The 14149-nt window shown below is 40.9% G+C and overlaps 1 protein-coding gene across 1 annotated transcript in view; it reads left to right on the top strand.

The window, feature by feature from the left end:
* LOC135469379 (sodium/potassium/calcium exchanger 4-like) overlaps nucleotides 1-14149 on the top strand; it is a 40833-nt gene that overhangs the window by 14361 nt on the left and 12323 nt on the right. Inside the window, exons 2-11 of the mRNA XM_064748010.1 lie at nucleotides 4588-4739; nucleotides 5111-5195; nucleotides 5509-5612; nucleotides 8370-8444; nucleotides 9454-9533; nucleotides 10449-10576; nucleotides 11132-11255; nucleotides 11776-11872; nucleotides 13107-13210; nucleotides 13999-14057. Of these exons, the coding sequence (XP_064604080.1) occupies nucleotides 4588-4739; nucleotides 5111-5195; nucleotides 5509-5612; nucleotides 8370-8444; nucleotides 9454-9533; nucleotides 10449-10576; nucleotides 11132-11255; nucleotides 11776-11872; nucleotides 13107-13210; nucleotides 13999-14057 (1008 nt within the window). The remainder of the gene's footprint in view (nucleotides 1-4587; nucleotides 4740-5110; nucleotides 5196-5508; nucleotides 5613-8369; nucleotides 8445-9453; nucleotides 9534-10448; nucleotides 10577-11131; nucleotides 11256-11775; nucleotides 11873-13106; nucleotides 13211-13998; nucleotides 14058-14149) is intronic.

Here is a 14149-nt window from a genome sequence, read left to right as displayed (position 1 = left end):
AGCGATGTACTTATATTTTGTCATATGATGTCCATGAATTATTTGCTTTGTTTCTCTTTGTGTTCTTATTCATGTGACAGACAGACAGATTTATACTTAATTTTTACTTATGATGTAGTCGTCGTAGAGAGTATCAGAGTGTAGGCGAAATCTGTTCTATGCCAACAACACTGGCTCCGCCGTTTGTAAATCTTGAACTGTTGACAGCGTTTGATTTTTGCATGATGTTTAGTGCGAGTCAGGAAGTCATAATTATCATGGATCTTTAATTATGAAGAATCCTGAATCAATTTCGACATTGTTCTCTGATGAAAACCTGGTCTCAAGCATGATTCTCCCTCATACTGCCGTTGCTCCATTGCAGACAGCAATTACAGTGGTTGGCCTGAACGCCTGGTGCACAGGCGGACCTGTCGATGGTAGGTGCGTGCTGTTTTGGTGGCCTCAAGGCACTTGTTACCTTTGACTTTTCCAAGGATTGTTTAAAGTTGGGGATGAGAATGAGAGTTTTTCTTTCTTTTGTCACGACCTGGTCGCTGTTTTTCCATCGACCACTTAATTACCTGGCATCTGTCGGATGGATTCAGGCATCTCAGATACAGGTCATCTTATACAGTCTCCAAATCATCTCCCGTGGCAAATACTGTCTCAATTCTACCAGTTGTCTCATCAGTCCTCTTTGAATATGAGGAGATGCGTCAACGGTAATGCATCCGTCACTAAGGTTATTAATTTAATATATATTTAACATGAGAGCAGCATGCTTTTCCTAATCCAAAGTCGGTATTATTTGCTGCATTAAGAGCTTTAGGCTCTGTCCTTGGGATTTTGCCAATAAAGAAATTGAGTGCTTGAGTTGAAGAGCCACGCAATATTTTTGGCAGATCCTTGGGCAGATATACTTCACTGTGGCCAAGAAGACACCATTTTCTCTGTAAAGCATTTTTCTGGAGGTTTTCATGCTTCTTGAAAAATGTGCTGGGAACACGGTTTGATGAGCATCCCATTAGTGTCCAACTTAGGTAATGTGGGCGGATTTCCTCTGGCTTATGCCGTGTTTAAGGCAGCCACCATGTCGTTTAGGGCGTAATGTACAGTTAAATACTGCTAATACAAAGATACAGTTGAGTCGTGCCTTTTGCTCATGTCCTTGCGGAAAGAATTTCCCTAATAGCATCGTTAATTATTCATGCTTTTTTTGGTGTCCTGTATTCCACATTCCTCACTTTCGGGCGAAATATCGGCCATCTTATCAGCCTTGTTATCTGCTGTAGTTTATTTCTCGTTGCACACAGCTAAAAAGGGTTTCATCAAAACCAAAATGTCATGCCATGCACCTGAGACAAGAGGAAGGCATAATAACTGGAAAAGCTTTTCTCCACAAGGACTGTTGAGTGCTATTACTGTCGTTGCATGCCTTTGTCTCCCGACTGGATTCCATCAAATCGACATGTAATTGATGAGCGCGTTCACACAGCCATCTGTGCAGTTTAACTCAGTTTGGTATTTTCCTCGATAGCTTGCTTGATTAGCCGTTTACGGTTTCCTGATGCCAATTCCAGGTCTGCTTCACCTCACGCTGCATCAGAATTTTTGTCTGAGTCTTTATGGATCAATTCATTGTACTATCCACGGCTTTTTCTATCACATAATAGAGAAGATCGTGGAGCCAGCAAATATATGCTGTCTTCCGCCTACGCTAGTGGCACCAGAGATTGATCCGAACAGCCTCAATTGCTCTGGAATGGAGTTTCTGCCTTAATATCTCTGGCTATTGTCTATATAACAACAGTCAACATCTAGCGAAAGGCATTGTACAGGTAATATGGATCACATACAAACTAACTGTTTGCGTGCAGTATATCGTGATATTCCCACTTCACCTACCCCCATGCAGCATCCCCCTCCGCTCACCCCGCCCCACACTGTTCACACACGCGTGTACAACAGAGATAGTATTTGTTCAGTTGATTATTAACTACACATCCTCGAATATCTCTTCTCTTCTTTGACGGCGGACTGATTACTGCGTGAAGGGAACCGGAAATCTCAGCAAACGAAAGCTAGGAATTGATAAGTTAACAAAGTCAGTGAGAGCTGTACACTAAACTACGTGTTAAGTTCACTTAAATGTTTAAATCAATGTGAAACCAAATGATTCTGACATAGCCTTCCAGGCCGTATGGTTTTGCTAAGGAGTCATACACTTAATTGATAACTGAAAATGATATGTGGGGATTTAAAGGGATTTAAAGGGGTGGTATTTGGTTATGCCACTTTGTTCAAGTTAGTAACTTAACGCATTCTTGACAGAAATCCTGAGTCCATGTGGTAGGCCAATGATCTGGTGTGGATTTAAAGGGGTTTGTGAAGCTGCCAGGCTCAGTTACCACACCAGGGACAAAATCTTTGTTAAAAGCCTCAGGGGATTATGGCACCTGACTCCAGTTTCCATACTCCACCGGAAAAAAGAAAATCTCCTTGGGGCAGTAAATTTACATGTTTGCGAAGGCGGCAGTAAACACCAGCTTACGTCGACAGAAGTCCAGTTAAAAACCGCTTTCTCCGAACACAGTACAGCTCCTGTTGCTAAAGTTTTTAGAAAATTAACCATGCGTCTGCTTATCTTTTGTTGGAGATTAACGGGTGTCATAGATGAGACAGTCTGATTGGCCCTTGTCGTGACACGGGCCGATTTCTCGGCTCAGCATAAGTCCATCGTCAGTTATGTGTTCTGTCATTAACGACATCATAATGCAATACATCTATGAATAAATGACTATGGCTTAACATTATTTCGGTAATACTGCAACCATATATCGTGAGAACAATACATGTATGGTGTGACTGGCTGATTGGTCAATATTTCTTTTAGAATTGATATCAATGTGATTTAACGACGTTTCTTAAAGCAAGTGTACGGTCCCTACAGGAGCTATGATAAGCTATGATAAGGAAGAGACTTAGCCACCGCCAGTCTGCCGCTGAACACTGCCATACCGTCTGCCGAGCATTGTCTTGTATACTTGATAAACGACTACATCAATAGGCGAAAGTGAAATCTGATTATGGACGCTGTCTACTCGAACGTACTGTGGCGTTTCTGCATCGGCTCTTCAATCGATCCTTGTCTGCAAACACACATAGCTGTTTTGAAAACAGATCAGCAGTCCTCACATTTCCAGCCCAGTCGTGCTGGAGCAGTTGCAGAAATGAAGGTAATTCAAGTTGAAAGAAGTAAAAACCATCCAAATTTAATTAGGTCTCTTGACACTTCAACAAAACTTTCTGTTACTGAGGGAGAAAAGCGCACTGGCATGGTATTAACACACCCACTGGGTTAGAGGTCCACAAGATTTCTTCACAGAGATGGTTTTGTCTTTTTGTTATGCGAAAAACACAGTGTATTGCGTAAGGAAAGAGGCGTATTTGAAAGAAGTCCACAAACACATGGATCGATGAAGCAAATATAATCAAAGCACTTTCTTAACGGGTACACGGCTAAGAAGTGTGTCGAAGGCTAAGAACATTCAGTGATGAAGACGCCTTACTTTTTATCCCTGTGTGAGGATTGCCAGTTTCCGTAACGACAAAAGAGTGGGTTACAGTTCCTGTGGATTCTTCCTGTAACAGGCGGGCTTCCTGTGCCGTGCTCCGTCGTCTGATTTAATGTAAAGTGGGCTTAAAAAGATATTACTGGCAACACCACAGACGAGTGGGTCACTTTCACGGCTTGCCCTCATCTCCCTGTCTTAACATTACAGATTTAAATGACTAGACTGATTAATTAATTGATTGACTGAGGGATGTGTGATTGACAATTGTTTGAGTGACTGGTTACCGGGTAGGTTGATTACCTAGATGAATGATTGATTTGTTGACTTAGTGATTTATTGACAACCTAAAACAAATTACATTTGACAGTCTTAGCTTAGATGGTGATATAAGAAGACAAATATATTTGCACATACCTAATGACTCCACGTCGTCCTATGACTGTAACATTGTTAGGTACGACACTATCCCTCAAGCCTACACACATATATACTTATGATCATCTTACCACTAATGTATAAGAGGAATAGATTAACATTCTGATGAAAACTACTGCATTACTGGATTGATCACATGTCAAATAATAATACACGTTCAGTACTTACAGGCTCATCAGTAAATCGAAAGAAGTGGGATCAAAACGCTTTTCAGTCTCTCTATATGTTATATATTGATCCAATGAATACTTCACTTTTAGTTGTATCCAAAGCACTTACCGAAGAAACATCACTCTAATCCCTGTTGAATGCTTTGAATTGAGATGCAAGTGTCTAAAGCTATTTGACTTTATTTGTTGAACATCTGCATATTACTATGTCAATGACTGTGTCAACGAAGTGAATCGCCACGAGAGTCTAATAGATACATTATGACGTGATGGCCAAATCATTTCTCCAGTAAAATTGCATCGAACAAGGATGTTAATCATTCATAGCTAACACATTTTCGGCTGACACGGTAGAATACGTGTTACAGTTTCCACACGTCATACTCTCCTGTTTCCTTCCACCGACGTATTGTGTTTGACTACAGGTTACCACCAGTTCCCAACGGATGCCTTTACCACAGAGGAGAGGGCCCATGGCGCCATACTACTACACTTCGTCATGGTCGTCTATATGTTTGTCGCACTTGCCATAGTTTGTGATGATTACTTTGTCACGTCACTAGATAAGATATGTGAGGTAAGAGGACAGAAACTGGCACGACCCAAAGGCAACATGTGATTCTTTGCTTGAGAATATTATTTGTTTAACATACCTAATTTAATTTAACAAATTCTTTATTTAACTTAACTTTCCTTAACAATTTAACAAAGACGAGCTGCAGTATTAGCGGTATATAGCTCGATGCTGCTCCTCAATTCCGCTTCTTGACTGTCTAACCCTACAACGATGCTGATACCTAGTCCATGTAATACTGATAACCTCTGCATAATGCAGTATTTATGTACAACCCAGACCTATCCTGTATCCGTATGGTTACCCGTATGGTTACACAGGAGCACGCATTTCAAGCGCATAAACTAACTCCATAACATATTGTTTTCCCACAGAAACTAGGATTTAGCGAAGACGTTGCCGGGGCAACCTTCATGGCAGCGGGAAGTTCAGCTCCAGAGTTATTTACATCAATAATAGGTAATTCTCTTTACTTTTGTTTGGATTGTCACGCCTCTACGAAGAACCTTAGAGATGTGGTTAGCCGTGTTGAGCAGCCCTTCTAGACACACGTTCCCAGCTAGCCTGCATCAACCGCAGAACAACGGTAGGCTAATTGTCTAGAGAATAATTCCCCTTATGGGATTTCACAAACGGCCGAAGTCATTTTTCAATTGATGACAAGCCTCACCATGCAACATATTATGTCTCCATTGTTCAGGTTTTGTTCTTGTATTCCACTGTGCAGTTTGTAAAATGAATGGCTCATATTCCGTCATGCGTACATTTGCAGGTGTTTTCATTACAAAGGGAGACGTTGGTGTCGGAACGATTGTTGGCTCGGCAGTATTCAACATCCTCTTCGTCATAGGAATTTGCGGGATTCTCGTGGGAAAGGTGTGTAAAGGTCCTAATTCTGTTTTGTGACATTTTAACACAGCTGCCACTACTTAGGAACTTAACTCCTGAGGGATCGCCAGAATGTGATTCGTGATGCGCTTCTTCCTTCACTTGATTTCACATCACGGAAATAAATCTCTGTCACATGCAGCCTTCAATGTCGAACCATCCCAAATGGGTCTGTACATAACCCTTCTTCAGATGGTTATTACTAGCCCTGACAAGCTATCACGTGTGTCTAAAACACTCGCCGCCTGTAAGCTATTAGAGCGTATATTTCACCGCCTACATTAGTAGCATAATGTAGCCATTCTGACGGCAACCTCCCGAACCTTTTTACACAGGAATATACGCCTTTAGCTTTATCTTCAGTCTAAATTGTAGAAAATAAGTAAATTTCCAATGACAACCTGACATTCTAACTTTTAATGGTATAACTTAGGAAAAAAAATGCGGTGACCATTCATTTCTCTACTGTATGACAGGTGAGCATTTTAAGTTAGATTATTTTGACTGAAATGTAATAATTTTAGGTTCCGGAATGTTTGTACAAAATTAATGTAAAAGTAACAAAAACCAAAATAGTACGGGCATCCAAATGTACGAAGAAGAAACCGTCAATTTATAGATCCAACAGATCCGATGTCCCACCACCACTCATCGTGTCAACATTACTTCCTAGTGAAAGCCATTGTGACGTCATGACGTCTCAGATTGAACATTTGTAATGTATGGGACATCCGGTTGACCTACTTGCAATAATACTGCTTATGACTGGTCAATTGTGTGTTGTTGATTGACAGTTCGGAAACTGCATAGTCTTTGCCCTACTTTTTTCTCTTTGACATCGTGAGTAAAATGTCAGACAAAATGGAAATGTTGTGGCGTTTTGACAACCGTTAGTATGTAGGTGTACAGAAATGGATTTCAGGAAGGTATTTGCTGTCTGCCTCGTTGGCAAATTCCTTCTGTAAGCTGACCCCATCGATTATTCGCCTAACTACCAAGTGTATTTTTTAGATGACATCTGTCTGGTCGTTGGCTATTCACTGACATTGGTAGTTGATTGGCGTTGGCCCATCGGTCAGACTCCTAGAATTTGGGAGCTACAGTTAAGCCAGTGTTATGTGTACCTTGGGACACCTGAAGATCTTCTGGTACTCAGCCGTGTACGGCATTCCCGGCCACCAAGTATCACAGTACGACATTGGGACAGACGTGTGTGGGAATCCCTCATATCAGTGTCCCACGTCATGGCGCATTTATAGGAGAGTAAACCTTCCAATGCTAATAATTCTTGTAAATCGTTCTCAGTGGTAAAGTCTTTCTTCGTATCTTTGTACGGCGAGTCCTCGGAGAGAAATAGTGCGTCTCAAAATAGTGCTAATCCCTGGTTAGCTTGTCTAATCTTGTAAGCTAATTCCTGGTAGACGTTCCAGTTAACCGCGCACGGTTGTCCCTCGTTATCCCGGCTGGATTACTATAGTCTATTTCTTTTAGACAGCCACCTACATTCAGCTCTCTGTAAAATCATCGTACTCACTACCAAAGTTGCCTTTAGTCAGTGACACGTAACAACATAAACTCTACGCATTAATTATTAAACGCCCATACCATTGCAAGGAAAATGAAGTTAAAACACAAGTTTTCTAATTCATAATGTTAAAGCCCATAAGCTCGGTTTCGGCGGCAAGAACCCATTGTCTCGGGTGACGTTATAATTATTCAAAAACCAGTGGCATGCTGGAAATTTGACGGAGTTACCTAGACTGCTATCTGTTTTACCGTAAACCCTGTTTCTAACACTGTCATATTTGAAATTATTTAACAGGTTTATTATCATATAACCTTAATAAACGAATTTTATTTTATCTCTTGCAGTATACGATCTCATGACAGTGTGGTTTTAAAGCTGGATGTCAGGACATTTTGTTATAAAACACAATGTAGTCCATTCACTGAGAGTGTAGTGTAGGCTATGTTATTACGTGGAGTTTGTTCTAACCGCTTGATGGTGCACCTATTGTTAAACAAATTACTCTCCACGCCCATTCCCCAGGGTGCCACTGTTTTTTTTAATAATTACGACGTCAATCGAGACAATGCGTTCTTGGCGTCGAAACTGAGCTCATACAGTTTAACGTTACAAATTACAAAAAGTGTTGTAATTTGATTTCCCTTGCAAGAGTATGAACATCTAACATATCCATGCGTAGAGCTTATGTTGTTAAAAGCAAGTTTGGTAGCGAGAATGATTTTACAGAGAGCTGAACATAGGCGACTCTGTAAAAGAAATACACTATAGGCCGTTGTGCATACTTGTACAAAGGTGTGACGCAGAATAAATCATTGGGGAAAAGATTATCTCGCCGGAAAAATCGAGGAGAAAACAAGCTGTCTTATCTTGAGTAATGGCTTTGTACATTTTCCTAAGCATAGTTACGCGGTCCAGGGAGGAAAACCAACATTACGAGGAAACTCGTAAAAAGTATAGAAGCTATATAACCGGAAGGCGTGATGTAAGTCCCTTAATCTAGCTTCGTAGCACTAGTTTCTTAAATTACAGGATGCTTTTATGATATGTCACCAGACATTTAGGTGTTAATTAAAAAAGTTATAAAATTTTATTTTTTAAAATTGTTTTATACTCTTAAGTTTTACACAAAGGCTGCCGTTTTGGAATCCATTTTATTCTACATTTTGGCTGTAATATCAAATGAGAATTTTCATTGATTACCCGTTTGCAATTTGCAGGCAATTCCTCTCTCGTGGTTTCCATTGTGTCGAGACTCCATCTTTTATTCCCTGTCCGTCATTACCTTGATCCTAGTAAGTAACCATTATAACTTTGATCCTGGTAAGTAACCATTATAACCTTGATACTGGTAAGTAACAATTATAACCTTGATCCTGGTATGTAACCATTATAGCCTTGATCCTGGTAAGTAACAATTATAACCTTGATCCTAGTAAGCAACCATTATAACCTTGATCCTGGTAAGTAACAATTATAACCTTGATCCTGGTATGTAACCATTATAGCCTTGATCCTGGTATGTAACCATTATAGCTTTGATCCTGGTATGTAACCATTATAACCTTGATCCTTGTAAGTAACCATTATAACCTAGATCCTGGTAAGTAACCATTATAACCTTGATCCTGGTAAGTAACCATTATAACCTTGATCCTAGTAAGCAACCATTATAACCTTGATCCTGGTAAGTAACCACATCACTGTTTGCTTGACATTGTTTACACATTACTCTGGTCACTGGGACATTCTACGCTAACATATACCCTGTCAGCTTGACATTGTTTACACATTACTCTGGTCACTGGGACATTCTAAGTTAGGATATACCCTGTTAGGTTGACATTGTTCACACGTTACTCAGTCATTTGTACAATGTTTGTTAGGATATACCCTGTCCGCTTGACATTGTTCACACGTAACTCAGCTCACTTGGACATTCTACGTTAGGATATACCATGTCCGCTTGAAATTGTTCACGCGTTACTCTGGTCACTGGGACATTGTGCGTTTGAAAACAACATGTCAGCTTGACATTGCTCATACATTACTTTGCTGACTGGGACATTGTACGTTTGAAGGTATCATGTCCCCTTTACATTGTTCACATACGGCTAATGTAGAAGTTTAAGTCCAGTTCCGCTATTATTCGCTAATTACTGTCCCCGGAGCATCACATGTGTGGAAGAATTGTATGTTGCAGTTTGTTTTATTAGACTGCTATAAAAAGTTATGGTTTGCATAAAAAGAATTATGTCACCTTTATCAAGATATTAATGCCGTCTCGCTTTCTCCACTTTGTAGGTAGTTTATGACAGCGTGGTCACGTGGTACGAGTCCTTGGCAATGTTGTTGTTGTATATGTTCTACATTGTCATAATGCGGTAAGTATGGTAAAATTTTTTAACGAATTTATTATTGTTATTTATTACTCTAGATCAATATAATTTCGTTTGTTTGATCTGCCGCATTTCCTAGTAGCCAAATGGTCACCTTAGAATACCTGCATTTTGCTGTTAATTATGTGATGGAGATTGTGGGAACAAGCAGTCAATGATTTCGGTGTTATCCAGTCACGGAAAATGCATCATTCGTGTTCATCCTCTAAACTGAAATATACTCAATAATTTACAAAGGCCGATTGGGAGTCACTGACGTTGACAGGAGCTCAAAACAACATGTCGTCGTAAACTAGGCTTAATTGTAATGACAGCTTTGCGGTGTATGGGATTTCCCGCTGTTTATTAGTGTCGAAAAAGCACATCAAAACACTGCTTACAGCACTGTTTATTTCTATTTTCTGATGTTTCCTCAAGGCAGGAAACTCTGAACCAAGAGGTATTTGTTCCAAAATATATAGTCGTATAGATAAGGGCCGAAACAGACGCCTATAGAAGATGAGAAAGGTTTGATGGAGAATTCCCTCACGGAAGTATGCCGAACGCAGTGTCATTGTCTGTCGAATCAGTATTAACAGTGTTAACACTTTAAAATGCTCACTTAAGCAAAGGAGACCACGAAGTCTACCGCAGATCGTCGAGCTTTTAAGCAGCAAGACAGGAAAACCAGATATTAGTTACTTTCTAAAATGGATATGATGTGTTTAATTAAAACTGATATAAAATTTGATGGTAATCTTCATCGTTACTTGCAAAAGGCCGACGTTCTCGAAGAAAACTGTGTGGATAAAATAATGAAGTTACAAGCGCCTGTAAAAATTCCCGATATAACTTTAATAGTTAATATTTCATGTCATTGATTAGCTTGGTGATACTTCCATCGACTGTGTCTGTGTGCAGGTTCAACCCAAGTATCCGCTGCTGGGTCATGGCAAAAGTTCAAAAACTCAAAGATCCGGCCGAGTTCCTAGAGATAAATGGAACCATTATGCAAAACTTTAGCGTCAAAAGATTTCAAGGAGACTACGGTAAGAGTGATGAAACATATAATGAGCAGTTACTGAATGGAAAGCAGAACAGTAAGTGTAAGGAATACTTTTTGTGATCTTATAAAATAAACCCTGATTTTACGTCCCCTTGTATACTCTCTAAAAACAAATTTGCACATCCACTGTACACACATATACACACATATATACACAGGTCACTGTGGATGTGTTACATGAATTACACAATTTGTGTACTGCAATTTGGTACACAAAATAATGTGGATGTGCATTTTTTCCATACCACTGTGTATCACTAGTACACAGCAGTTCTTAGAAAATACCAGTTTTTGCTCAGTTAAGGCTTCATGAGTAATTTTGGAACATGATGCTTTTCTTCTCAACGTCACGTATGGGCCTGATATGGATTGCAAATCTCTCTTTCTAATCTGCCATTTATAAAACAACTGTAATTGTCATCTAAGTTCTGTTCTCTGAGAGTGCATCTGTATTTTAAAGTTCCTGTCCCAGTCCTGATTTCGAAGACTACATGAAGCACCTCAATGTTTTTTCTTACTTTTGGTTTCTCTTCGGCAGAGGTATTTAATGACGATGATGACGAAGTATTTGCTACACCACAGCCCCAACCCCAGTCCCAACCACAGTCCCAGCCTATAGATATACCACGCGTGGACGAGTACGCAGCCAACAATCGCATTAAGTAAGATATGGAAGGAAAATCCACTGAAACAGTTTTCATGATCACGGTGACTGCTGCGTGTATGTGTTTGTTTTATTTACTGATGGGTTCTAGCGTGATTCAAACACCTCATGGAATGGTTAACATTGTCTGTCTAAGACGTGTAGCTGGAAGCGGAGCACTGGTTTGTTCTTTTCTAAATTGTGTCAGTGTCTCTGAGTTGTGCTCAAAAAGCAAGCAGATAGACCACAAGAGTTGTAGCTAACAGCAAGGGCTGATTTTTTTTACACAGCTTAGAACCGACTTGTGTTGGTCGAAATGTTGAAAGATACATACTCTGTGTTCTTATGACAATCTTACTGGCATATAACTGAAGAGAGTTTCGGAAAATGGCCATAGCTCTGTAGTGATCAGTTTCGAGTCTGTTAGATGACAATCGAACATAGGTAACGTCTGTGTTTGTAATCAAGTCACTAACAGGAGATACTAATTACCTTACACCATGAATTCCTCTAGATATTTCTGATCATGTATTTCACAGGATTCTATGCAAGAAGGCCTGTTTCCGGTTTATGATGAAGAGAAGTTTCCCAGGACGGACTCGGTTCCAAGCCGCAGCCAGGCTCATTATTTCATATGTAAGCGAAACTGATGTTAGGGAATGCCTCTGTCCTCCCTACCCCTCACCCCACCCCGCTTACCTTCCCCTCACCCCAGCCGTTTAGAAAATGTCCGATGACTTAGTGATTCCACTGCATATCCATGCGCCCGTCCAAAGTCAAGTTTTCCGCATAAAACCTCTGTCCGTAAGGGCACATTGCACAGGATGGGGAAACTTTCCTGTCTAAATTTATTCGGGTCAAACGTGTATAGTCTGTATTCTGCATTCCTGCCTTTGTGGTGAGGGTTTGTGTACAAACTCGTAACGGAGTAAAAGAGAACAGAGGTCACGCTTAGAATACGATTTCCCGCGCTTTTTCATTTCTGTCCGATCAGGGATGGCATCATCAGGCTGTCCAGAAATAGCTTTGTTTAACGCTATTTTTGCATTAAAATGAGTTTTGCCCTTGTCCATGTTGTAACCCACTTTTGATAAACTCAGTATGAACTAGATTGCTGGTCAGAGACAAACGACTGATCATTGCGATTAGTTTGCGTGCGCGGAACTCTGGACAATCACTCGATGCAGGTCCTGGCTGGTAAAATACTTGACTTCCGGCTGTTCGCTTCACCACTCTCTGACGCAACTGTACGTGTTAGCGACACAGTTTGTCACATACCTGAGTAAGACGGTAAAATGCGAGAAGTTGGCGTCACTTCGCACTTTTCGGTTTTCACTTCGTACTTTCGAGTTTTTACTTCGAGTGTTATTTTTTCGCCCTTCACGGGTTCACGTTTTCTACCTTCACAATTTCGTATTTTGGCGAAACCGGCTCCGATGGCTCACTTTGTAGAGCGTACGGTTTAAGGCAGGTAGATCCAGGGTCAGTCCTGGGTCGGGTCACACCTAAGACCTTAAAAGAGAGATTTGTACCTTCCTCGCTTGGCGTTCAGCATGAAAGGGATAATTCAACGGCTGGTTGACCTGTGTCTGTAGAATGGCTCGGGTGGGGCAGCTTAAGTAAGTCGTACACTCATTCATTCACTCGTGTTTTCGCGTTTTCGACCTTATATTAGAAAGGTCAGAAGTAAGAAACGCCAGCGGCTGCATCGGGCTTCGATACCTTATGCAGGACAAATACGTAAGATTTAAATGCCTGTTACTATTGTGTCAATATGTGAAAAAATGTCTGATTACACTTATCTATACCTGTCCTTTATATTATGTCTGAAATCTATCTAAGTGACATACGTATTCTGTACTGTTTTCAGCGGCGGTTGCTGCTGAAGGAACAGGCCCAGATGAGGCGGCAACAGTTCAAAGCGGCTGGACAGAGAGCCAGCACTGTCTCCTACACCAAGTCCGTTCGAAACTGGTGAGTCTCGGAGTTATCAGACTTCCTTACAACCTCTGAATGTACCAAGCTGGTTGGAAGAGTACTTGCACACTTTAGATTGTCTTACCAATAACGGAACTACAACAGAATGCATCGGAAACCCATCAGTTGCATATTTATTTTTTTGATTGATGTTTTACACAGTACCCAAGAATATTTCACTTATACGACGGCGGCCAACATTATGGTGTGGCAAAACCCTCAGGAACCCACGATCATCCACAGGTTGCTGCCAGACCTTCCACGTACGGCCGAAGAGGAAGCCAGCATGAGCTGGACTTGAACTCACAACGACCGAACTCGCGGGAGGCTCCTGGGCCATTGCGCGCATGTGTGCTACCCACTCGGCTACGGGGTACGGAGGTTCCCGTCCGTTCCATACTATTTCAACATGTTATTTAGGCGCGTCAGTTATTTCTCTGTTACGCTCTAGCGCAGCGTAATGAACCAGGAGCCTCTCACCAATGCGGTCGCTCTGAGTTCAAGTCAAGCTCATACTGGCTTTCTCTCCGGCCCGTAAATGGGAAGGTCTGGCACTATCCTGCGGATGATCGTGGGTTCCTCAGGTTTTGCCAAGTTTCCTCTCACCATAATGTTGGCCGCCGTCGTATAAGTGAAATATTCTTGAGTACGGCGTAAAACACCAATCAAATAATATTTCTCTGTTCTTAAATTTGTCTCTTGTGTGCAGTTTTTTTAACTGCGTGCTTTCGTGCCATAATCGTAGCAAATAATCAACATATGTTTGAATGTTTCTACCTTTTTAGGTTTTCAATGACTTACGAAGGAGAAAACTACGACGCCTGGATACATATACCCAACCCTAGTAAGTGAATTATAGACACGCCAGCTGTTTTGACAAGACGAGGCAGATTATGCGATTTGTCATAACTAACACTAATTTGTCCTGTTTTTCAT

Source organism: Liolophura sinensis, chromosome 6, assembly GCF_032854445.1.
Source record: "Liolophura sinensis isolate JHLJ2023 chromosome 6, CUHK_Ljap_v2, whole genome shotgun sequence".
NCBI lineage: Eukaryota > Metazoa > Mollusca > Polyplacophora > Chitonida > Chitonidae > Liolophura > Liolophura sinensis.
This window is presented reverse-complemented; position numbering and strand designations above follow the sequence as displayed.